Here is a 24,958-nt window from a genome sequence, read left to right as displayed (position 1 = left end):
TGCACAATAGCAGCTACTGTGCTTTTCCCAAAAGCTTGAGTTATTACTCGGGAGGAAATCATTACGTAGGAGGAATTTTTCAAAGTCTTTTTTAGAACGTGGGGGGATCATATCTCGTCAGCCCTTATCCAATCCTTTTTTCTTCTAGTAGCTTTTATTTTGTCAACTTTGAAGTATGGAGATTTGAAGGCATGCTTCCCACATGTGTACAGTTTGACAAGAGTGCCACTTGTTGGCAAGTCACGTTACTGCGTGCGGAGCCTGAGTCAGTGCATTTCTGCAACAAACGTTTTCGATCCATTTCTCCATTGAAATAAATAATACTGTCATTCATTTTAAGGGACATAATGTGGTTCCCAAAATGTGGAATCAGGACCCAAGAAGGTATCACTTTGAAATCTAAGGGGTTTGTTTGATTTGATAAAGATTTTAGAATCTAGTAACCAAGTCGAAATTTATTTATGGGAGGTGTTTTCATTTAAAGGGAAAATACTTTAAGGAGGAAGTCAAACTGTTTTTTTTAGTTATTCATCAAGTTAACTTCCCCACCTTTAACAAAGCTTTTCTATGGGAACCATCCAATAGTGTCTCTCATGCAGTGGACAGTCCTGAATGGGGCTATTCTGCGACTGTTGGGTGCAAACCAAAGCGGAAAATGGCCTTTTGCATTATTGGCTGATTCAGAAACATTCGCGGGTAGAGCTATTTCAGGCTGCTATGGGTCAGCGGCTCTAATTTAATTGTACATTACGAGACACACATGATTTTACTTCTCTAAATACCATTCCAATTTTGATAAGGTTAAAATGTTAAACAGTCAACACACACTCAGCGTACACTAACTTTCAGGTGGCATAAATGAAACATGATTTTTTTCTCCAGGAGTTGACTTGGTTACTTGGTCTCGCTGAACATTTTCTGACAGTGTGTGTGTGTGCGCGTGTTTGTGTGCGTGTGTGTGTGTGTGACCCCGAGGATGTCCAGCTGTCGGAGCTTAGGTTAAGCTGAGTGATGTCCTTTAGACAGAGACATATTGGCTGAGGCAGGCTGACCTGATTGATAACCCAGCCCCCATAGGGACATGGAGAGAGAGCACAGTGGGACATGTGTATTCAGAAAAAAAAGAAGAAAAAGGAATCTCTCAATGGTTCAGTAGGACCCAAAAAGCTTTGCTGTTTTAACATGTTGCTCTATGCTCAAATGCTCTATTTCCCAACAGCAGTCCTTGCTCCTATTATAAGGGTGTAAATCACTGGTTTTATACTGGTATATTAGATGGACTACTAAGTTTAGAGGATTGAAATGCTGTATTGTGGACTGGGGAAAAACCTCCACTGTCTTTGAGCAAACACTTGAAAAAAGTGCCCTTGAGCAAGGCACTGAACCATGAGCTTGCATGTCAACGGCAAACACTGTGGGCACTGGGCAGTTAACAGGCAACGCTCGCAAAAGGAATTTAAAAAAAGAGAAAGACTTTCATGTTGAGAGAATGAATGGAGTTCTCTTCTGACTTCACCACTCCACTGTAGACCTTCCTTCCGGCAGGCAGACAACAAACAAACAAACAAACGCGGGGGCCTTTAATTGACCGTGTTGCTCAGGGAGGTGTGTTCAGAACAAGCAAGAGTTGTGCGCACACACACACACGCACACACACACACACGCACACGCACACGCACACGCACACGCACACACACACACACACACACACACACACACACAGCTCTCAAGTATAGTAGGGCAGAAAGCACTATGTGAGGTGTGCTACCATGCTGCTTGCCTGAATGAATACTGAGAGGGATTTGTCATTTTATTTATCTACTATAAGAAAATAACTCAGCAACTGCTCCTGGGGTTTGGCTAACTGTCAACCTTACGTGAGTGAGAATTTAAAGCTTTCACAAGAACAATCTAAAGAAGAGACAGAGCAAGTATTTAGAAATCACAGCAAATTACCAGGGGCATGTCCAGGCATTTTCAGGACCGTAACTAACTAAAGCCAAACTTTAAATAATTCTTTGTTGTTACCCCTAGGACACTGGATAGATAGATAGATAGATAGATAGATAGATAGATAGATAGATAGATAGATAGATAGATAGATAGATAGATAGATAGATAGATAGATAGATAGATAGATAAAAAACACAGTACAGAAATGTCTCATGTTCAATAACCGAAACGTAATCAGAACATTGTGTGTAGATGTAGGACCCCATTGCCCACAATAAAAAAAAATACATAAGAATTTTGGATATCGAGGCGATGTGGAAGTAAAGTAAATGCTTCACACTGAAGATCAGATATAAGCACTCAAGGATATAGTGTGTCTGACTTCCAACCAGTGTCTATTCAACCCTTGAAAAACAATAGTACACTTATACTTCCTCGATGGAGGTCAGGCTTATGTTGTCAGTAAGAGAAAAAATGTAAACTAACTAATTAGCCTGCATAATCATTTGGGAACACACAAAACAACCTTGGTTAAAGTTGTAATTAATCACACTTTCCTAATATACACTTTGTTTCCTTATTGCTTTGAATCCATTTATCTAAAACCTTGGCAACCGAACGTAGCATATGTTTATAGAGAACACAGCTGTCAGCGGATAATTAACATTATTTGGTTGACTGAAGTGAATACTAAAAAGTAAAGGTGAATACTCTATAACTACTAAGACAACAGTGACACAACACAATGCCAACCAATGCTGGACAAGCTCCTACTTCTCACAGACTCTTAAAGGTGCACTATGTAACTTTGGGTGTGTCAGAGAAGTGAACGTTTTCCAAGGTTTATTCTTATAACCGACTAAACAGTCTTTCTTCACAAGAAAATTTGATCCCTGGAACACTGTTTGAAGTGAAAAAAATCTACGTGAAAAGTTGTTTCACAGTTGTTGTTTACAGCGGCAGGGCCCACGGTTTTTGTTTACAAATGTATTCTAGTCATACGTTTGTTTCCAGGTGCCTCAACATAATTTGGTTTTGATTTATGATGATAGAATGAATCACTACTAGGAATCACATGTAGACTAAATATGTTTTGTAAACTGAGTGCAGGGTCTGCAAATGTAAACAAACCCCCCTCCCCTTTAACAATACATAGTGCACCTTTAAGGAATATGAACGCTTCATTAGTTCTACTGACTTTCCTTATTGGTATATCCTTACTTCTGGGACATAGTTGATAGTTGGCAGGTCCTGGGGTGGCCCACCATATTTAATGCCTTCACTTTATGAGCTATAAAACTCTAAATAGATAATCAATACTGTGTCGCCTTCGGTCTGATGGAAAGTTCTTGCGGGCCAGGGAGAATGGCCTTGAATAAATGTGTGTGTGTGTGTGTGTGTGTGTGTGTGTGTGTGTGTGTGTGTGTGTGTGTGTGTGTGTGTGTGTGTGTGTGTGTGTGTGTGTGTGTGTGTGTGTGTGTGTGTGTGTGTGTGTGACCATGCATGCATTTATATCCATTATGGTTTTCACAATTGCAAGTATAGGAGAATTAATATGCACAATTAATTCTGGTTAATACTTGAATATGCACAGGTATATTGATATGAGCAGGATATCCTCTTTTGCGTCTTCCGGAGAATGCTGACCGCGCCGTGAATACATCCATGGAAATGACCCTTTGACCGCTCACCTCTGACTTGTTTGGTGCTAGTGGGTTCATCGATAAACAAAAAAAGGAATTTTCAATGCAGGTTTCTCATGAGAAAAGCAATGTTAAACAAAATTGCCGTTCAAAGTGCTGTAAGATATACAAATATTTAAAAGACGCACAAGGCAGTGTGTAAGAACACACAACTGAATTGAATTTAAAAGGAGTGAAATAAAATAGAAAATAAAATGAGTTAAAACCTGTCCATCATGTTTATTGTCTCTTCCAACTGCTTTGATTATGCTAGGTGGCCATGTTGCCAAGTTCAAGCTGTTGACTGGTTTAGTATAAGCCAGTAGTTTAGTAATCGATGTGATGGCGGAAAATATGCACTAATATGAGACACATTTCGAATAAGATGGAAGAAACATTTTAACATAACTAATAAGCAAACATTTAATAGTTGTGTAGTAGAATATCAAACTTTGCCTTAACGACAGGATTGGAGAAGTTACTTTGAAACTGTTGCTAGTGATGCAAGCTACGTGACAAGCTAACGTTAATTAGCTTAGGCTACTGCATTAATTCTATTTCACATCCTGAAACTTTACTTCTACTATGAAGTAAAATCGTAAAGAAATCGACTCACATTTTAATAAGCTGGAAGAATGGTTTGAATACATGACTAGTTAGCGGACATTGTACAGTATTAGTATTCGAAATGTCAAGTTGTCAAATGAGCGATCAATACATCCCAGGACATAGCCTAACCCCTTGCCCGCTTACCTCTGACCTATGTTTTCTCTATCTTTCTCTCAGGTGGTGCTAGTGGGTTCCTCCATAAACGAAAGGGATCAGATGTTGTTCATCAGCACAGATGAGGGTTCATCCTTCCAGAGACAGTCCATCTCCTTCACCCCGGACACCATCGTCTTCCACCCCAAGGAGGAGGACAAACTCCTGGCCTACTGCAAGCAGGGCAGGGTGGGTATTGTCACACACACACACACACATACACACTACACACACACACACACACACAGTATATTTTGAAAGGTGGTGGGGACACCTTTTTTGAGAAGTAATAATGTTTTTTTAAAGGTGCTCCGAGGAACTTTCAGTTTGTTTTGATTCTTGCGCCCCCTTAGGACAAAAGCGGTAGTGTTTTTACTATGCCATGCAACTATAGTTCCAGGGTGAGTGTACCCATGACAAAGGCATTAAGAAAAACTATTGAAAATAGCATGCTTTGCACTGATGGTCTTGTTTGCTTTTACATGTCGGAGGAAAAATGAGATATATATTAAAAATAAATATTGAAAAGTTCCTCGTTGCACCTTTGAGCAACACCTGTAGACATAGGATTTGCAATGTCAGGCTACAGCCTAATCATAACCCTCAACATCATTTCAACACCAATCAGCATACTAGCCGATCTTCATGATGTAGAAAATAGGGAGGATTTCAAAACCAGAGACATTGTTTCCTTCATTCTGGCGACTTTAAACGAAAGAAATGAATAGAAATCAGATCAAATCACTGAAGTAGCCTACTTTTATTGTCTATTACTATTTGTTTATTACGTGTTTTGTCAGTAGTATTACATTCGTCTCTTACGTCCATCCCTTTTATTCCTTTCATCTGTGCTCAATGGAAAATTCCAGCCGGCTATTATTAAATTATTAAATGTGTAACGTGTCCAAATTGCAACACTTGGGTCACCAGAAAGAAAAAAAACGCCAAGTGTGTACGGACAAACTCTTTTCCAGATAGTACATGATATGATGTGCAAAAAAAAATATATACAAACAAATTATACTTTAAATAAATGGTTGGGACAAAATTGGCTATTTCAAAAAGTGGTGGGGACACCTATGGGTATCGCAGCAGTGTAGAAACATGCAAAAACAGAGCCCATTCCGTATAGTTGAAAGAACGAATGAAGAGCAATCTCGATGCTACACCAGCAAGACATCTCTGCTGTTGGTGCGGCAATGCGTTAAATTTAAATTTTCACACGCACCAGCGGAACGAGAACCTCGAGAAAGCTGGTTGTGTGATTTACTCTCTTCGACAATACAGCTGTAAGGCAAATCTTGTTACACCAGTGAAATAAACAGAGCATATAGACCACATCCAAACTCACTCACTTTCTCACACTCATACACACATCCTCCACCCACCCACACACACACACACACACACACACACACACACACACACACACACACACACACACACACACACACAAACACACTCACAGTTTGATATTACATTTTGTATGTAAAACATGTTGCAATCTCACTTGGCTGTCTGTAGAAAGCCCTTCTGAATGTTGATGCAACAAATACACATTTTATTTCACTGTATCTCACGTCACATATGATGACATCATATTGCAAAACATGACAGTCAGTGCATACTGACTGAGACTGGTAACAAGCATTGCGGCGGGAGATGCTGCACAGATGTATTCCTTTTCAACTTATTTTAGCAGTAAATCTACTTTTATGTAAGACGGTAAATCATTTGCTAATGCTATCACACTACATATAACTACTAGCCTACTATATGACTTTTAGTATCTAGCAATGACCACTTTAGCTATGCTACCTGAACTTTAGGGGGAACTATAATTCAACTAGTGTAACTATGCTATAGTATATACAGAGAAACAACAATGACTAAAGATAGGCATACTACTCAATGCAGCAGAACACTTTGTATTGTTCTGTAGCTAACAGATAATCAACATCTCAGCTATGAAAAGTGGAGTATAGGCTAATTACCACTATTAGCTATTAACTATTACAATGTAAAGGAGGTTTCTAAGGTGCTATTTAATTGGCTTGCAAGCACGTTTTTGTAGCAGATAATAGTTCTGCTACATGGCTCTTCATGTCATATACTGCTGTATTTTCCATCCGGCCCTCTCTGCCACACAGTGAGAGTTAATTGCTTCCCTAGTTCCAACATGTATGTACATCCTGAGAAAACATGACGACTGCTGTCAAATGCATTTACTTATGGCTAGGGTTGCAAAATTCCGGGAATTTTCAAAGTTGGAAACTTTCCATGGGAATTAACGGGAATTTATGGGAATTAACGGGAATGTTGGGAATTAACGGGAATAAACGGGAATTTACTAAATTTAAAGTAGCCCAAATGCACTAAATTCTCCTAACTATGTTATTTCAGTCCAGGCAAACGTTCTAGACTGTAAAAAGCAGTTTTTTCAACTAAGTTTTAATATATTTATGAACATTTAATTTCAAATCAGATTTTTTTTTAAAGTTTATTGAGATACCCAACTTGATATCATAAATTGATTTTTACCAGACCAGGTTTACAGAGGCTTAAGCTTTGATTTTAAATATAGTTGGGGACAATATATTTTAGCATAATCTTGACTAAAACAACCAGATGTTATGCAAGTACACTTGGCAAATTGCACATAGCACACATCCTACTGCAGGGGTACTGAGGCCACGTCCCCTACATGCTCTGTGCATTCCTCCATCACATGGTGGGGGGGCATTTGACTTTATTTATTGAATGGGTGGGGTTAGACAGATGAGTAATAATTTACTCAACATTCATCTTTTTGTTGTTCAGTGAAATTATTGATTCTTCATAAAATAATCAACTTGATAAAGTTCTTCTTACAAATAAATCTGTTCAAATGTAATGTTTTTTGATTGTATTATTTTGCATGGATGTCTGTCTATGACCAAACATAGTGTTTAAAAGTTTAGATTTATGGTTGGTTATGAAAAAAAATAATTTAAATTACCGCCATTTTGTTAATTCCTATAATTTCCAATTTTGAATATTCCCAAAACTCCCGAGCGAAAGTTCCCGTGGAAAGTTTCTGGAAACTTTCCGGTAATTTACCGGAAACTTTCCACCCCTTTGCAACCCTACTTATGGCTCTTCGCCGCCGCCGCGAGGCATCGAGATGGTTCACCAGATGAGACCTTTAAGCTTTAAACTACTGTAGAAGACGAGCTGCAAGAAAACACCAGTGCTGGTCAAAGGCTGAATGCATTTACATTTGAGTTCACATCAATATCATGTCCTATTCATTCTGAGGTATTAAAACACAGCAAATGAGACATCTTCTAATCCTTAACACTTTATTGAATTGTTTTACAGCGATGGGTTTAAACCTGGGCGGGAGGGTTCAGGCAAGGGCTCCCAAGTTCAATCATCAATCTTCTGTTCTTTTTGTTAAATACTTGAGTCTTTGTCTGTGTCATGGCATCAGTCCTTCAAATGAATGAAATTAAATGAAAAAAAATTATGGTTTGGTTGAAATGCTTCCACTCATATCATGACATGCTGAGGCCATTACTTGTGATGAGGGTTAACCCATTGGTTTATTTTAAGGGGGCACAATCCGAAACATTTGGCAACCAATGCTCTAAAGAAAGCATTGCCTATTTCTGCCATTGGCAAATTATAGGATTATTAATCCATTCCAATATTTCTCTTCACTTAAGGACTGCAAAATACAGTAGAGTCAGCAACATGGCTTATAAGAAATGTCATCTTAATTTCAAGAAATGCCAGATTGTCATTAGAGAAAAGTGTCTTGCTATGACAAGATTATGGTGGTTTTGTTAAGCCACATCCAATATTGTCATTAGCATACAGGAATCATGTTCATCTTTTTTTATGGATAAACTGTCACTAAGGTTTGTGGTAGCAAGAAAATGAGATCTTTTAATATTATATCTTCAAATATTGATGCTAATTTTATTTGCTTGATTTTTATTATTCATTCATGTAATTGCTCATTAGTATTTTCTACTTTTTCTGATGAAAAAATTATTAAAAAGCATGTCCTGATTGAGTATTGAATCCAATCAAATGATTATTGATGTGTGTCGTTTTACAAAGTACAAAGACATGTGCTCTCTCAAACACATTCACCCACACATGTACAAACCTCCTGATTGAGAGGTGTGTAGTAGGCCTACTGTAAAAGTGGAAGTGCGGAGCTAGACAAATGGCGGTGGCACACTGGGGTCCGATCGTTCATAAGTTTGAGTCAAGCTAAATTTTCAATAATGTACACGTAATTAAGCGAGAAATTCAATTAGGTTTTAATCTGTTCTATATGGACTGGCTGCAGATGGAAGCCAGGAATCATTATTCATACTGAACAAAAAAATCATTTAGCTGGAGAATGATGGGAGACAGACGCGTAGTGGCACATGGAAATTAAGAAGGTGTGTGTGAGGGGCAAGGGAAGCTTTCTATTAAGGTCAGCCATAGCTCCATAGTACATACTTTAGAAATGTGCATTGGGTGGGAATGAGTTTGATTATTGATGACTGCTATTTCCTGATGACCCTGAGGGAAAAAGGTTGTTTTCGAGCAGCATTTGGATAGGATGTAGCCTTGATAAAATGATGCAAAGAAGTTCCTGTGTGTTTGTGTTGTTGTGTTTTGGTACTAGTGTATATGCGGTGAAATTCTTTTTCCCAGATCCAATGTGCTTTTTTTCCCCAGACATCAAGGATACCTTGTGGGTAGCAATCAATAGACTTTCATTACGGTTGCGATCAATGCCCTACAAGCTTGGAAACACACACACACACACACACACACACACACACACACACACACACACACACACACACACACACACACACACACACACACACACACACACACACACACACACACACATACACACACACAGATACACTTTTTTATAAAATATAAGGGCTAACTCTCACACACACACACACACACACACACACACACACACACACACCAGATCTGCTATGATTAATAATTAATTGAGCTCAGTCCTACCTTGCTGAACCGTGAAATTTGGTGGCTTGATTGGGTGAACTTTTTTTTCTTCTACCTCTTTTTCCAAACAGACTCTTGATTTATCCTCCACTGTTAAGGATATAGCTGGTAATAGGGGTCCAGGTTAGGCTTAGTATTTCTGTCTAATTGTGCTCCTCTGTCGTTTTTTTTTCTCCCCCAGCTCTTTGCTTCCACGGACTTGGGCCGCAAGTGGACTTTGCTTCAGGAGAGGGTGACCAAGGACAAAGTTTTCTGGTCAGTTCAACTTTACTTTCTCATTATAGTGGATGGGGAAAGACTTCAAGACTAGTCTCAGTTGATTACTTCTGCATCTGCTGCTTAAATGAGGAGTTTTAACGTACTCCAAGCAGACATTTGCAGAACTATGCTACAGAGACATAATCAAGGTTTTATAAGAATAAAACTTGTAAAAAAGGTGAATAGCAACAATAGGAGGGCAGGAACTCTTTGTGAATTAAGTTCAAATACTTCCTCAATTCCCCAGTTCAATTATGGTACAACTTTATATTCAGTGGGTCTGTTGTGTGAATGACCTTCAAAGCTAAAGAATACAAAAGGTAGGTGAAAAGACAGTGCTTCAGGTTTCAGAATAATACTTCTGCTTGTCGAGCTACATAGGCTAACAAAGAGCAACTTTAAAGCTCAATAATAAACATAGGATATCTTGCTTGTTCAACCTGTATGGATGTGCTAGATAGAATGACTGCAGGGGGATGACCTGCTATATGTCTACAAATGGTCCCAGAAAAACCTCTATCACCACCATGACTTTTGCCATTATGGTTTTGAGTTACTGTTGTTAACTATTGTTCGGTTTTATTTCTACTCTATCCCACATTATAAATTACCACGTAATGTTTTAAAACATGACTGTAGCATTTATACTGTTGTGCATTTCAAGAATTAAACATAGATCACTACTTTTGCCTCTGCTGCCTTCAGTTAACTGAAGGTGAGGAGAAGCTTTTATTACAGTAAAAACAGTGTAAAAAGTAAATATGCTGTCCACAAAAAAACACATTTAGATGACTTATTTTTGTTGCTGATTTGAACACATCATCTGTTGGCTGGGGATTGTTAAATTCAATGTGTTTGTTGAGGTTTTAAGCATTTAAATACCAAAATACCAACAACCCTGCACCTGTGCACCAAGCGCTGGGCATCACAATATCACCCAGATGGGCAAACAGAATTTCAATAATGGAATACAGTAACAAAAACATGATGTGGGAGTTAATCGGTTTATATTTCTTGACTATATCATGGTCCAATTTTTCTATCATTTACACAACATTGCTCACAAACAATATAATTCTATCTAAGGCCATTAAATCCCAAATAGTAATAAATCAGTTTTATGTTTACCATTATACAGAAAACTTCCACCCAATTTTTGCTTAAATTAGAAATTAGAATTGAATTTTTAGTCCCAAGTGCTGGAGTTTATGCCGCAGAACCCTTTTTGGAAATTAATCTCGTGATAGGTTTGTAGTGCCTGGGTAGAAAAGTACCCGCAGCAGCAGGCAGAGTTATATAGCTTAACCCAGCACTTGTAATATTTCACAGCATGAGAGCTATCTCCTCCTACTCACTCCTTCTTCCGTCTTATCTTATCTTGCGTGTCTCTCCCTCTTTTATCTCCCATATTCTGTCCACTGATTCTTCTCAACTTTTTCACCTGCTACTCCTATATCACTTTTGTTATTTCTTTTTTTTTATTAACAAAGTGTATAAAAACATTCATACTTGTTATGGGTGTTTTCTATTTTGTTTAGTTTTTTTAATACATTTATTTAGCTGCTGCCGGTAATGTTGACATGGATTACATGTTTCACATTAAAATAGACAAAATGAAGAAAGATAAGACGTGGACTTTAATTTGCTTTCATGTCATAATTTGCCACAGTGCCTAGCACATAGATGACTGGAGTTGATCCTGGAATCCTCCTTTGAACTGATTTGAGAAATCGATTTTGAATCAGGAATAGTTTTGATTCAGGAATCAAATTGTGGAATTACAAAAGATTAACACCCCTAATACTTGTACATTTATATTACATACAACAGCTTTGCCATGTATCATATAAACCAAAGAAAAACTACATAGTTCGGCAGACAAACATATATATATAAATTATAATTCATGGCAACTTGTACAATCTCTTAGGAATTTCTAGAATAGAAAAAAATAAGAGTACGTTAAAGGACACAGAAGCTACAGTCGTTTTTTGACAAGTTCACTCCCAAACCTAATGCAGTAGGCTACCTTATCAAGTTGGCCATCCAAAATGAGGTGGCCCATCTGTATGAAAATACATTTGTCTTTACATGAAATTTTGCTGTCATTTTTTCAATACCATATACCTTCATCAATCTCTCTGGCCATTGCTGTAGGGTGGGTGGCAGTAGTTTAAGCCAAGATACTGTTATGAATATTTTTTGATACCAATCAATCAACACTTTTGTAGCATAATGCATTGGGGTGTGCTCAATTTTAAATTCAATCGACTACCACTCTCGCTCGTCTTCTGAAGGTCAGAAAGACATTGCAGGCTCCCGTTAGTTTGTTCCCTCTCGCCCGCCGATAGCAAATGAGCTGGTTGGCACGTCCTGACACCTCTGATTTATATACCACCGACTCTAACGCACAAATCATCCCAACACTGCGCTGTAAAAAATGGGAAGGCAAGGGAGAGAAAGAGGGAAGGTTGGAAACAAATACAAAGTGCTAACTACTTAAATATAAAGTTATACACAGGTTCAGGCCCCCTGTCATGAAATAGAGTTATGCTAATCGGACTCAAAACCGTGGTTTACAGTAGCAGTGAAAGTTACATGTATGTCAAAGTGTCTGTCTCTTCAGTGAGGTGTGATTGAAACAGAATATGTGGTAAGGGTTATTATTATGCATACGAAATGACATGATTAATTAGACCACAATCACATTTTGTTTGTCTATGTAAAGTAGCTATCCAAAAGCTAATGGTCAAGTGCGGGTATAATATGATAGATGGGGTTAGCTAGCACTACAAATAACAATCTAATAAGATACATTCATTTTATCACCCCCAAGTTAAATATATGCCATCAAAAATATTTTTATATATATTTTATATATTCACAGAAAGAGGGAAGAGAGGGATATTGTTATTACAAAACAAAAGATTTTGAACACATAATAAGCATGTGACAAGATATGAATCTACACATTAACAAGGGGAAACAGGACTACAACACAGATTTTTATTTCACTGTTTCTTTAAAGGAACAGTTGAACGTTTTTGCTAATTATATTCTTAATTTCATTATATTTGTGGGTGAGATGAGAAAGTTCAGTCTTATGTCCATGTGTTTAGTATGGTGCTCTCGTGACGATATGGTTAGCCTAGCTTAGCATTAGCATTGGAAGCGGGAAGCATTGACAGACTACTTTTGTAACCCTATCCAAAGTGAAGCAATACACCTATACCGACACCTCTAAAGCTCACTGATTAACACCTTGCAGCATGTGTGAGGGAATGTTTTCTTCTTTACACGGGAGGTAATTTGTCACCTTCATGGCCTGTCTCATTCAGAGCCATAGTTCAGCTCTGTGTGTCTCCTCTTAGAATTCACTGTGTGGCTGCAGCTGATATGTCTGGGCTTCTCCGTCTCCCAGTGGACCAAGGTTGTTGGAGATAAGGTGGGGGGGAAGGCACTCTGTCTCGGGCTTAACCCTGATAAACTGTCTCGTCTAGCCAATGCGCTGAATGAATATCCCAAGTGACATATAACATGGCTTAGGTAAGCACATGTCATTGTCTGGGATCCAATACCCAACGGAATCTTCACACACCAAGCCTGGGTGAAGAAATAACTTTATTCGGAGATGTAATGAATCCGGTATGTCAAGGATAAAATAGTCCCCATCAGGAAGGCACCTCCATTGTTGTTGGGTGGAAATACACTGTATTCCCCTACTCAAACTACTCTCTGGTCATGTCGGTTGAACTGCACTTTAAGATTCTGCATAATGCCCTATACTGGTCTCACGAAATTTCTTCAATCACGAGTTCACCAGCTCCCAAATGTCAATCACATCTTGTGTGTTTGGCTTCTACATGAGCAATTTCTTGAGGAACAGTCTATCCATTGGCCTGCCACTTCTGTTCAGTGTTACTGGCTAGTTGCTAGTCGCTCCATTGGACCCCCTTTGTTTACACAGTCCTCTCCAGAATCGCAACTTAATATTAGAGATGCAGCAATCCACTGCTACTGTATATACTGTAGGTTTATCTTAACCGCATTGAACTGTTTGAATGCAGAACAACGTCAGAACTCAGCTTTTGAATGTTTAAATCCTAATATTAATGTGTGCTATATCACAAAGATATGGTCTTGAAATTTTAATTGCTTTCATAGTTAAAATAATTTAGATTTAAAAAAAAAATGTTTTAAATCAGAGTTGTCAGTCCGATATCCAATACATAGATGGCAGCCATATCGGACCCGATACCGATATTAGATCGGATCGGCTCCCATCCCTACTTAATACACACAATATTTTATCATGAACAGTGAATCAAGTTACTATGTGTTACCTATGTCATTCATACTACCAAAACTGCAGATAATTATCCACTGGACTACCTGCTATTCAACTCAGCCTCATTACGTTTATTTTATTGTGTTTCAGCCTATATTGCTTGGCATTACTGACCACAACTTTACTACTGTTTTGCTTCAGTGGGTTTTCATCTCACTATTCCTATCAGGTTCACCAACATTTTCCTTTCTACATCTGGAATTCATCATACCCTAGGTTTTAATAAAGTACATATTTTGAACATGGCCTTTCTAAAGCTCCAACTGGGAAGTAGAAGAATCAATTATTATTATACGATGCACATTTAATCCTTGCCACCCTGAAAATGGACTACAAATTTCATATTTTCATGGTCTTCAGCAGATGCCCATTGAGGCCTGCACATAGGCTACTGTAACGTTGGGACCTGCATGTGCAAATGTGTGGGACCTGCCAGTGCATACATCATGTGCTGTCACTGTGTGTGGTCATTGCACACAAAGTCGGCCAGTTGTTGGCTCTGGCCTTAGCCTTTTGCCTGTGGCCTAACAGTCATAAAAAGCAACAAGAGAACAGAGAGTCAGCCAAGCCAAGTCACATAAATCACGTTAACAAACATCCCATTAAAAGCAATCTGTTGCTGTTGGGGTGGTCTGGTCAAACGTATTTCCGTGGACGTTTTTTTTTTGTGATCCTGGGCTGTAAAGTTTGTGATTGTCATCCTTGGCAAAAAAGCAGGTTTTCGAATTGAACTCGCATCTCACAGTAGGACAACTAAAAAAACACTTATTTTTGGAATTTACAAAGTGAAATGTTGTGAACAGCGTGCAGATAAAAGCGTATACGAATTGCAGTGAAACCTGAGCCGTAATGAAACTCAATTCAAACCAAGGAAGGGTATTTTTTGCAGTGTGTTGCACTTCCTCCCCCTTTCCTCCTAAATCAATTCTCACTTATGTTTTGTATCAACCTCCTCCCTATCTCTCTATCAGCCCTGTCTAGCGTTCATTTTGTTTCCCCTGCTTCATTCCATCCCTCTAAGGCTGTCTGCTTTCACTTATCCCTGACCAAAGGAGAAAGACAAATCTCACTCACTTAAGAGGGTGATGAAGTTCTAACTTGACCAAAAAACATTAGTGGACTGAATACATGATCTATGGCCAGTCCAGAGTGGAGCTTTCACCTTCAATCTCATGCATTTGCATTTCAAGCATTCTGTTCTGACAGTTTTATCCAAAGCAACTGGTTAGAAAAGTAGAGATCAAGAAGACTTTTAACCCGTTGAAGAGTTATTTTCCAGCTGTTTCATGTATGTTTTATGTAGAAAAACTAACAATTAGGTGATCGACCGATTTGCGAGAAAAAAAAATCAGATACTGTGTCGTGAAGACTGCTTTTTCTCTCTCTTGTAAATAAGTTCATCAGAAGGCTTTAGGTTTTAGACTGCAGGTTGGACAAAACAAAACATTTGAAGACAAGCTCTGTCAACCACTAGACTGGACAACTGAACTCTTTTAGAAGTCGGGGAAGACATTGTGGAACTATAGATTTCAAAAACACTCATGGAGGTCATCTTTTACCATAGCATGATCATCTGCTACGATAATATAGACAACTGTGAAGCCACTAATGAAGCTTGACTTTCTGTTGGATTAATTAGAACTTACTAAAGTCCTTTGCAGTGAATTTATTGATTTTAATTGACTAGTTATCGGCAAATTGCTCATACTGATCACTGGAAAAAAGCTCCTGTAGCACTTGCTTGTGTTCCATCTTATCTCCCTGGTCCCTGCTTGCCTCTGTCGGCCCTTCCATGGCCTGCTAATTGCTCGTAAAGCCTCTTTATAGGCAAAGTAACAAGGTTTTAAATCTCCACTCTATCTTTACTAGGCCGGGGGAAATTTAACAGACCCCACTATTGCGGTCCTAATCAGATGAACTGCTTCGTTTGCTGCTCGCTGAAGGGCACACAGGGCAAGTGCACTGTAGTGTAGTAGGCCTATGCTATATGTCTCCAACAAGGATTTTTTTGGGGTAATTTTTAAGCGTGTTATGCAAGGCTGGGTACATCTGAGTGCACTCTACAGAAAGAGCTGAGCTGTACATAAAACCTAATGCAAGCAATAACGTTCAACATTTTATTTTTTGACATCGCTTGTATACCTCTAAAGTTGGCATCAAATTTTGATGTAATTCATTTCTCCTAATATGAAACGCTCTTCTTTGTTGCAGGTCGGTATCTGGTGTCGATGTGGACCCTGATCTTGTGCACATGGAAATGCAAGACACGAGTGGAGGTACAATGATGTTCCATTTTTCATTTATGTATTTAGTTATCATGATACTGTTACTAAAGCTCTTAATCCGAATACTGTGTGTGCATTACCTCACTCTTGTGTACATGTCATGCACTGCTCCATAGCGCTAATATTGGTTAATAGCTACACAGGGGACCTTTAAATTGGATTTAGGTGGACATTTTTCCGGCTTGCTGTATTAACACAAATCTGTTTCTGGACAGTTTGGGTAATCATTTGTGTCTTCGTTTGCCCTGAGCAGAGAATGCACCAACATACTGTCGTCATTAGCTGTATCTAAAGCTAACTGGCTGCATTTTTCTCCGTCAATTCTCGGAGTCACAAAGCCTCATCACCAACTTAATATGCAGGGTGACTCATCCTCTTGGTTTCCTGAATTTATAGAATATGCATTCCAATTGACTTTGGTATCAAATATCTAATCCTATACTGTAGTCCTAGAACAGTTTAAGTTTTAATACGCTATTATTGTTGTATGGCAAGTGTTAAGAGCTCAGTAAAGAGACTCAGTGACTGTGTGTCCAATCATCTCAGAACTTGGTTTGTTAGGTCAAACGTTTTATTGCGATCAATTCTGGAGACAAGATTAACTTCTTTACAAGACTTGCTGAGCTGGAGAACTCTCCCCTTTCTGCAGTGCAGTGTAAATGCAGGGCATAGAATAGATGAATGATTGACCTTGTGGTTGGTGGGTGAGTGTGGTCTGTGTGGAGTGTGGGTGGGCGGGGGGGAGGGGTGGGGTCGGCAAACCTAGAATGAATGGTTAAATTAGGGAGGGGGGTGTCAGGGGCCCCCAGGGTAACAACTGCAAATCTGGATTATCATATCAGCTGAGTGACAGACAGACAGGTTCTGGGCTTAACTCCCCACCAAGGGGCCAAGAGGGTAATGGAAGTATGGTGTTTTTAAGATTGTGTGTTTTTTTTGTTTTGTGTGTTGGTTGTAATTGCGTGTGTGTGTGTGTGTGTGTGTGTGTGTGTGTGTGTGTTGTGGACTCTTCTCAACCCATTATCCCCCCCCACTCTCAATAAACCTGAGCAGGCAGTCAGAAGATAGTGACAGAGAGTGAAGGGCATTATATTTATTATATTTATATTTGCGGTACCACCCTCTGTTTCACTATAGAACACAACTCCCCTCTCCAAAACTACAACTGCCTCTTAAATCCTCTCTGGAGACACCTATAGTCGTTTCACCCACACACACAGAAAAGATGCTACCCGCAACATGAAAGCTGTCAGCCTTGAACGAACAAGGCTTCCTGTGTGTTAGTGGAGGGTGAACGGTAGAGGCTGTCTGTCTTGGGCCAGATGCCCAGGCAACGAGAGCTCTTCCTGGGCCTAGACAGCTCCACATGGTCCCCCCCGTCCACTTCCTCCTCCTCCTCCTCCTCCTCCTTCTCTTTCCATTTCCTCTCCTTGCTTCCGTGCCCAAATAGATAGATAGTCGAGGGGGGGCTGGCGCATTCAGGCATACCAAACCAATCTGTTCGCCCCTGTGCCCCCTTGTCAAATGTGGCAAACGGCAAGGTTAAACGGTGGCACAAGACAAAGAAAATACATGGAAGTTGTGGAGGTCTCTGCAGGGGCGAGGAACCGTGCCGGGGTTGTTCCAATGGTGGTTTATGACCAGGAATGGTGTTGGATGAGAGGGACAGGACTCCAGAGAAATGGGGGTGGTCGATTGATGGATGAGCTATGTGTACAAGGAGGCTAGCAGGGGGACTTTGTGTGTGTGTGTGTGTGTGTGTGTGTGTGTGTGTGTGTGTGTGTGTGTGTGTGTGTGTGTGTGTGTGTGTGTGTGTGTGTGTGTGTGTGTGTGTGTGTGTGTGTGTGTGTGTGTGTGTGTGTGTGTGTGTGTGTTTCATAAGAGGGGGATTGATGTGCAGGAAAGCATGAGTGTACCTTGTTCACGCTCCTATACGCACAGACTTGCACGTATTCACACACCTTCAGGGTAAGGCGTGTAGAGATACAGACAGGGACAAGTGTGCAAGCACACACACACATACACAGACTGCTGGAAGACGTGGAGACAGGTAATGCACACACACACACACACACACACACACACACACACACACACACACACACACACACTTACATACACAATACAAATCTACAGTACTCCCCATTGTTTAGTCATTTCAATTATGGGCACCAAGCAGTCAGTAATAAATCATTCAAGATTTTTTACATTTATTTTTTTATCCGTGTTTATTTTTAAGTCAGTTCTTACAGTTTTCCTTGTCATACATGGTTAAGTGCACAGGTCCAGGACAAATGTGTGTGTGTGCTTAAGTATGTTTTTAGGTTTGTGTGTGAGGACAGCAAATAGCATGAAGAAGAAGTGTATTTGCCACAAGCTGGAATTGAACACTTAGCCCAATCTAATGGTTTTTTAATGAGTTCTCCGCTGTATGCTGCTTTGATTAAACGTCCAGGCTTTTCAATAAATTAGCCAGTCCATTTGTTAGCGCAGGCAACTCTGCAACAGAAGGCAGAGAGAGAAAAGTACAGCGCCAATGAAGAGGATAGACTTTGAAGTTATCCAATAAGTTTATTATCTGTTTTTATTCTCTGGTACTTTTGAAAAACAAATGTTGCCACACTGATATGTTAAGATGACAATGGTAGAAGCATAGGACCCCAAAGAGTGAGGTTACTTACTATATTATGAGTCATTGGAGTCAAGAATAGTATTTAGTTTGAGTGACTCTTTTTTTCAACACACTAACATTAGACAGTAAACATTGGTTATGTAAACCTTCTAAATATCTCCTGAACATCAGCCTGTTTTGCATTGTCACTGTTAGCAAGAATATTTTAGCATTTAGCCTCAGTCACAATACTACCAGGCTGTAGACCCGGGAAAAATTGCAGGAAGTTTAGTTTTTTATTGACGACACAAAATGTGGCAAAGTATACGCTTGAAAATGTCTAATGACGGAATATGTTAAAAAGAGAAACACAGAGCAACAAAGTGTTTAATAAAGGCTAATTCTGTTTTTGTTCAATGTTAGCATAGAGCCGGGGAAGGCTAAATTTACAATGGTTATTTGACCAGCTTCCATAGAAACTAACCTTTATTTTTTCACGCATACCCTTAGCTACCCTATTAAAATGGATGGTATCTTATCACACTGAAGTAACAGTACTTTTATTTTCTCATTTTGAAAGTTAAGAACAAAAATTCCCCGTTTTATACTTTGAAAGCAGCCTATGTGGCTTTCAAATCCGGGTTTCCCAGAAGTGAGGTCTGCAGATGGAGCCCTTTTGTTAGAATTTGTGAAATTCTTTTTTGCTTGTATAGTCTGTCAACAGGCCAACATTTCCACATGTAGGCCTGCACATTCACCTATCCTAGAAGCAATCTGTGGGCTAAAACGGTCATATTTCTCCCATGATATCTCAGAATCTTAGATCTAACAATCCCATTGCAATGAAAGTTGCTGAGAAACATTCATGCCTCCAAGTGGCTAAATCCCTGTGTGGTTTTGCAGTTATGTTTTTCGATCATTTTCAAACCACAGCCACATCTGCATGTAGTTAAAATGACTTTCTTAAAAGATCCATGTCAAAGTCAGTTTGGTAAATGTCTCATCCACTAAAAAGGTTGGTCAGCTTTCAAGTTGTATCTGTTGGCTTCATGATGAGAGTTCAAGTCTGGATGAAGGAAGTAAGGATTGCATGTCATTAAAAGGTCAAAACAGGCATTGTCGTACAGTAACTTGGGTTTGCTTTCACAGTAAACAGCTCACTTCCTTATAAACAACCTTGCATATGTATGGGTGCCGGCTCGTGAGGTTGTGTGTGTGTGTGTGTGTGTGTGTGTGTGTGTGTGTGTGTGTGTGTGTGTGTGTGTGTGCGTGTGCGTGTGCGTGCGCGTGCGTGTGTGCGTGCATTGCAAATTCTCTATATCGCCAGCTTGTCACCCCTGGGAGGAGAATAGCGCTGGCAAATGTTGCTGACACAGCCGCTGGTTGAAATTCAATTCTGGGTGAGCCTTGTTGCAACTGGGGCTAGTCTGTGTGTGTGTGTGTCAGTGTGTGTTTGTCTGAGGATAGCGTAATCCCTAATGGCCATTTGGATGCTAGAGCGACCGTATGTCCATTTAAAACATAAAAGTCATATCTTATAGAGTTAGGAAAATTATAACTCAATTGTCTGTTTGCCTAGTTTTTTCCCCATACTTTTTCTTCCATGTCCTCTTTCCCTTTTCGGTTTTTATTGATCTATAGGTTTGTTTTATTGCTTGACGATTATAAAAAGTTGTTTGTGTATACTTTAAAATTTATACACACAAAATATGGACCTAGACATTTATTTAGAGCACAGAGTGAGGGTTATGGTTCAAATGTATTGTGAATCCATAAACTATTATGGATAATTATTCAAAACTGTAAAGAGTCCAAAAAATAGTATAGTATGTATAATATGTAAGCAACTATAGGCTATATTCTGATATGTAAGTGAATATATTTTTGGATAATTACTATACATTCAAACATATTCCATTCCAAATGCATTGTACCATTGTGTATGTGAATCAGTGAACGTGATGCATATGAAACCAACAAGGAACCTTTTGCACTGTACCAACAGTAACCATTGTTTCCCTGTTCCCCTGTCACTGCAGGCTACCTGTACGTCACCTGTCTCATCCAGAACTGTTCAGACAAAATGGTGACAGCCCAGTTCCTCGGCAAAATCGACCACAACTCGCTGCTGGTGCAAGACGACTACATATTCGTCAAGGTAAACATCACCACAACATGGGCACTTTTTACCAGGCAAAGAGGGTCTGAAAAGATAATCAGATTGCATTATTAGAAATGTAGGATAAAAACTTTTTCTGACCACTTGAGGTATGCAGAAATAAACTGTACCACACAAGACTGAGCTATTATCAACTAGAATGTCCATATTTATACCAAGTTTTAGCAAACAGCTGCCTATTTACACAGCATCTAGAGTTGGGTTTCTGACCACGTTATGACTAAAGTCCAATATTCACTCTCCTTTTGAGGAGTTGAGCAGATTTCCACCACATTTAATCCCATTGTAAAGTGTTGGGTAAAGTCTAGTGAGTAGACAATAGAGACTCCCCATTATTCACAGCAGTGCTGTCATTTGCTAATTACACTTTTGTCCGTCAAGTAATAAAGTATATGCTGTATATCATGACCATAGTGTTGTATAGGTTTGTCTTCTGGAAACCTGCTTCTCCCCTGTTATTTATTATCATTCCCCATTTGTGCATGTTTTATCCGTCAGTGTATCTATTCAGTTGTGGTGGTGTTGGCAACCACAACTGAGGCGTCAGTCTTTTTCTTTTTACTGATAAACTGCTGCTCAGATAACATACAGCACTGTTGGGTTTTGAAATGTAAAATAATTGCTATTCGGGGACACTGTGCAGAATTAATCCGGCCTTGTCTATAATTGACTTGCCATGCAGTGCAGTTACTGTATGCTCTGAGGAGGACGGGAGCTGAATCCCATTTGCATGTGATAACGGCACGGATATACAAGAGCTGCTATATAGCACAGCAGAATCCCTATAGTGGGATTGAATATAGTCATATCTTGAGGATGTGAGGGTCTATACGTTTGTGTATGTGAATGTGTAAATGCATGCATGGAGTGTTTGTGAATTGTGTGTGAGAGAAATTAAATCCTCATTAGGCAATAATAGACCGGTCAATTATCCTCCAGGGATTATCCCCCTCCAGTACTCGCAGTATTACTATCCCAGCGATATTGAATGTGCGACAAATGTGTGGACAGAGAACAAGAAAAGGCATAATTTGCAATTGGACAGAGGTGTTACAGTTCACAGTACATACATTTTACTAGCATCAGGCAGCTTTTTGCATAATTTCTCAGGTGACATATAGTCCACATTCATTACCCACAATGCAATCTACTGCCAACAGTTAAGTCAAATATGTGGGTGTCTTGTGCTAGTAGCATAGCGGCTAATGTAGACTAGAGCTAATTTTACATTGGAAGTCAATATTGATATGGCTAAAGTGTTAGCAAACAGCTGCCTATTTACTCATCTGGCAAACACAGAGCAACAGTAGCATTTCTACTTAAGTTTTTGACCACCAGATGAATATAAATCCAATATTCAGATTATTCACTCATTTTAGCTTGGTTGTGGTTGTCACAAATTCCTGCGGATTCCATGTAATTCAAGTAGCATATGGTCCACCTTAATTACCCACAATGCAATCTAATGCCAGCAGTTTATTCTGAGATTTCGGAATATGCTAGTAGCGGCTAATGAAATTTAAAGCTGCTAGCATCAAACAGAAATGAGGAGTGTGCTACAGAGGTGAACTCTCTTCTTTCTAACCTCATACCCAGATATTTATTTTATTTTCAAATATATTTTCATAAATTTAATAAGAAGTTGGGTTAGTGTATTAACAAACTTGAATTTCCACACATTTCTGTTTTTTTTTACAGATATTTTTTTTGCATTTTTGCTTTACTAGACCAATTTGGAGAGACAGGGGTGATATGGGGCATAGATGGGAAGACATGCAAATTTCTGTTTAATATACTTCTATTAACTTAAAAAATCCCAAAAACCAATTCCATTAAAACTAATGTAGTATGTACTTTTTATATAGGAATAGTAATGTATTGTTGCAAGAAATAGCATTCATATATTCACATTTTATTTAGTTGAGGGACCTTGCCAGTGGTGTAGCAAGGTCCTTGGGGTGCTTATCGGATGTTAAGGCAGTACAGATTTTTGCAGAATCACAGTTAAGAATTCAGCGTTAGCACTCAGACACACACACACACACACACACACACACACACACACACACACACACACACACACACATACCTCAGCACACGCCAGCCCTTCTTAAGAAAGCAGCTCCTTTTGATAAACACAGTCGATAGCACTTCCTTCAGGGGCTCTTACTTTTACAAAGCGCTCTCATTGTTTCATCACTTTTTCATTATTATTCAGCATAAAATAAAAGAGCTGTAGTAGCTTGCTCCTTTCAATCACACATGATAGTTGTAATCACAGCTCAATCTGGTACACTGACGGTAGACTAGAGGCTCACTTATCCGAGAGCGGGAAAAACTCTTTCCAAAAATAGAAAGTGCTGATTGAAAAAAAGTTCTCCATCAGATTTTGAAAGCAGAAACTTTGAAAGTTGAAGCGCTGCTCACCTTACAAAGAGCCAGACGGTGACTTGGGATATGACACATTCAAGTCCTGTATGTCATCAAGTCTCGGTAACCTAGCTTCCTCTGCTAAAAACGTAGCCCCTTGTGAACTTTCTGATCCGCTCTCTTGGCAGTGGGGGCGGGGGGGGGGGGGGGGGGTGGGCAGAATGATTCAGCCTTTTTCCCCACAGGTAAATGCCATGTCTGTGAAGTGTGGGTGAAGTGTGGGGGGACTTTTGGATTTGGCCTTTAAGCACGTTGTGAGTCACCTATTCACTTATAAGGGTGACTGCATCTTAACTCAGCGACTCAGCACAATGGTGGATGTCTTTTTTTTTTCTCTCCCTTGCTTCTGGAAACATTATTTAAATGTCCTGTAGCCTACTCTGAATTGTATTTTCCAAAGTAAAAGCCTTGGATTTAGTCATCATAGTTTCTGGGTGGCCTGCTTTGCAACAGTCCTTTTTAATCTTCTTTCTGATTTTCGAACTGGCCTTTGTTTTTCATTCAAACTGACATAAACACAGCTCTCAAATGTCCCATGTATAATTAATAAAAGCTTCAACCTAGTTTTCTGTTGTTGTTTTTTCAGTCTTCTATATTATTCTCAATCAGTTCTTATTTGCTCTCTTCTTCCCTCCCTTTTTAGCCCGAGCCCGAGTACAAACTAGTACTAGATATCAGCATGTTAGATTTAAGCCTTTTGGATTTTTGCGACCAAAATCGTTGCCATGTTGAAACTGTATGGTTTACTGTTGCTGTTGTTATTTGTTGTCCATTTACCAGGTCACCACGGGGAATCGCACCAAGCACTACGTGTCCTATCGGCGCAACGAGTTCGTCCAGATGAGATTTCCCAAGTACGCCTTGCCAAAGGTAAAGCAAAAGCACCAATGATGAGAAGCAGCACGTAGTTCCGGTATTTCACAAAAATCTGTTTCGGGGGCTTTAAAACTAACATTATAATAATATAATAATAATTCTCACTTGAACGGTGAACATAACTAATTGTTGATTTTTTTTTTTTTTTTTTTTTTTTTTACGTTTTTTATAAATATACCTGCTTCCAGTAAGAATTGCCATGCACCATTTTGTAAGTAATCATAGTCTGGTGTCATGGGATTGGAAGTGTTACAATGTCCTATACTAAAATGGTATGTTACAGTATGTCAAACTAGAATGATGTTATATAAGGGATTATCAGCCATCATTAGCTGAGATAGCTAGAGGGTTGACTATGAAGAGTTTTCCGAGCAGTTTGGAAAACGCTTACTCATCTGTCTGGAATATATCTCTATCTCTATAAATGCCCACACCTACTGGGGTCAATATTTTAACTTTTCCATTTTTAACAGGCCTATTTATACATTTCACTATCAGTCTAGGCCTCCAGCTTCACTATGGCAACAACAAGCAATGGTGGAA

General features: G+C 39.3%; 1 protein-coding gene across 8 annotated transcripts in view; it reads left to right on the top strand.

The window, feature by feature from the left end:
- The window catches only part of sorcs2 (sortilin-related VPS10 domain containing receptor 2), a 272,090-nt gene that overhangs the window by 209,706 nt on the left and 37,426 nt on the right, over positions 1-24,958 (top strand). For all 8 annotated transcript variants that reach the window (XM_080052181.1, XM_080052180.1, XM_080052177.1 and 5 more), the window contains exons 4-8: positions 4,422-4,586; positions 9,610-9,683; positions 16,246-16,310; positions 20,970-21,088; positions 24,320-24,409. In XM_080052181.1, the coding sequence (XP_079908307.1) occupies positions 4,422-4,586; positions 9,610-9,683; positions 16,246-16,310; positions 20,970-21,088; positions 24,320-24,409 (513 nt within the window). The remainder of the gene's footprint in view (positions 1-4,421; positions 4,587-9,609; positions 9,684-16,245; positions 16,311-20,969; positions 21,089-24,319; positions 24,410-24,958) is intronic.

The sequence above is a fragment of the Ammodytes marinus genome, assembly GCF_949987685.1.
Source record: "Ammodytes marinus genome assembly, chromosome: 23".
Taxonomy (NCBI): domain Eukaryota; kingdom Metazoa; phylum Chordata; class Actinopteri; order Uranoscopiformes; family Ammodytidae; genus Ammodytes; species Ammodytes marinus.
The sequence above is the reverse complement of the archived record's forward strand: the minus strand, read 5'-3'. Positions and strand labels throughout refer to the sequence as shown.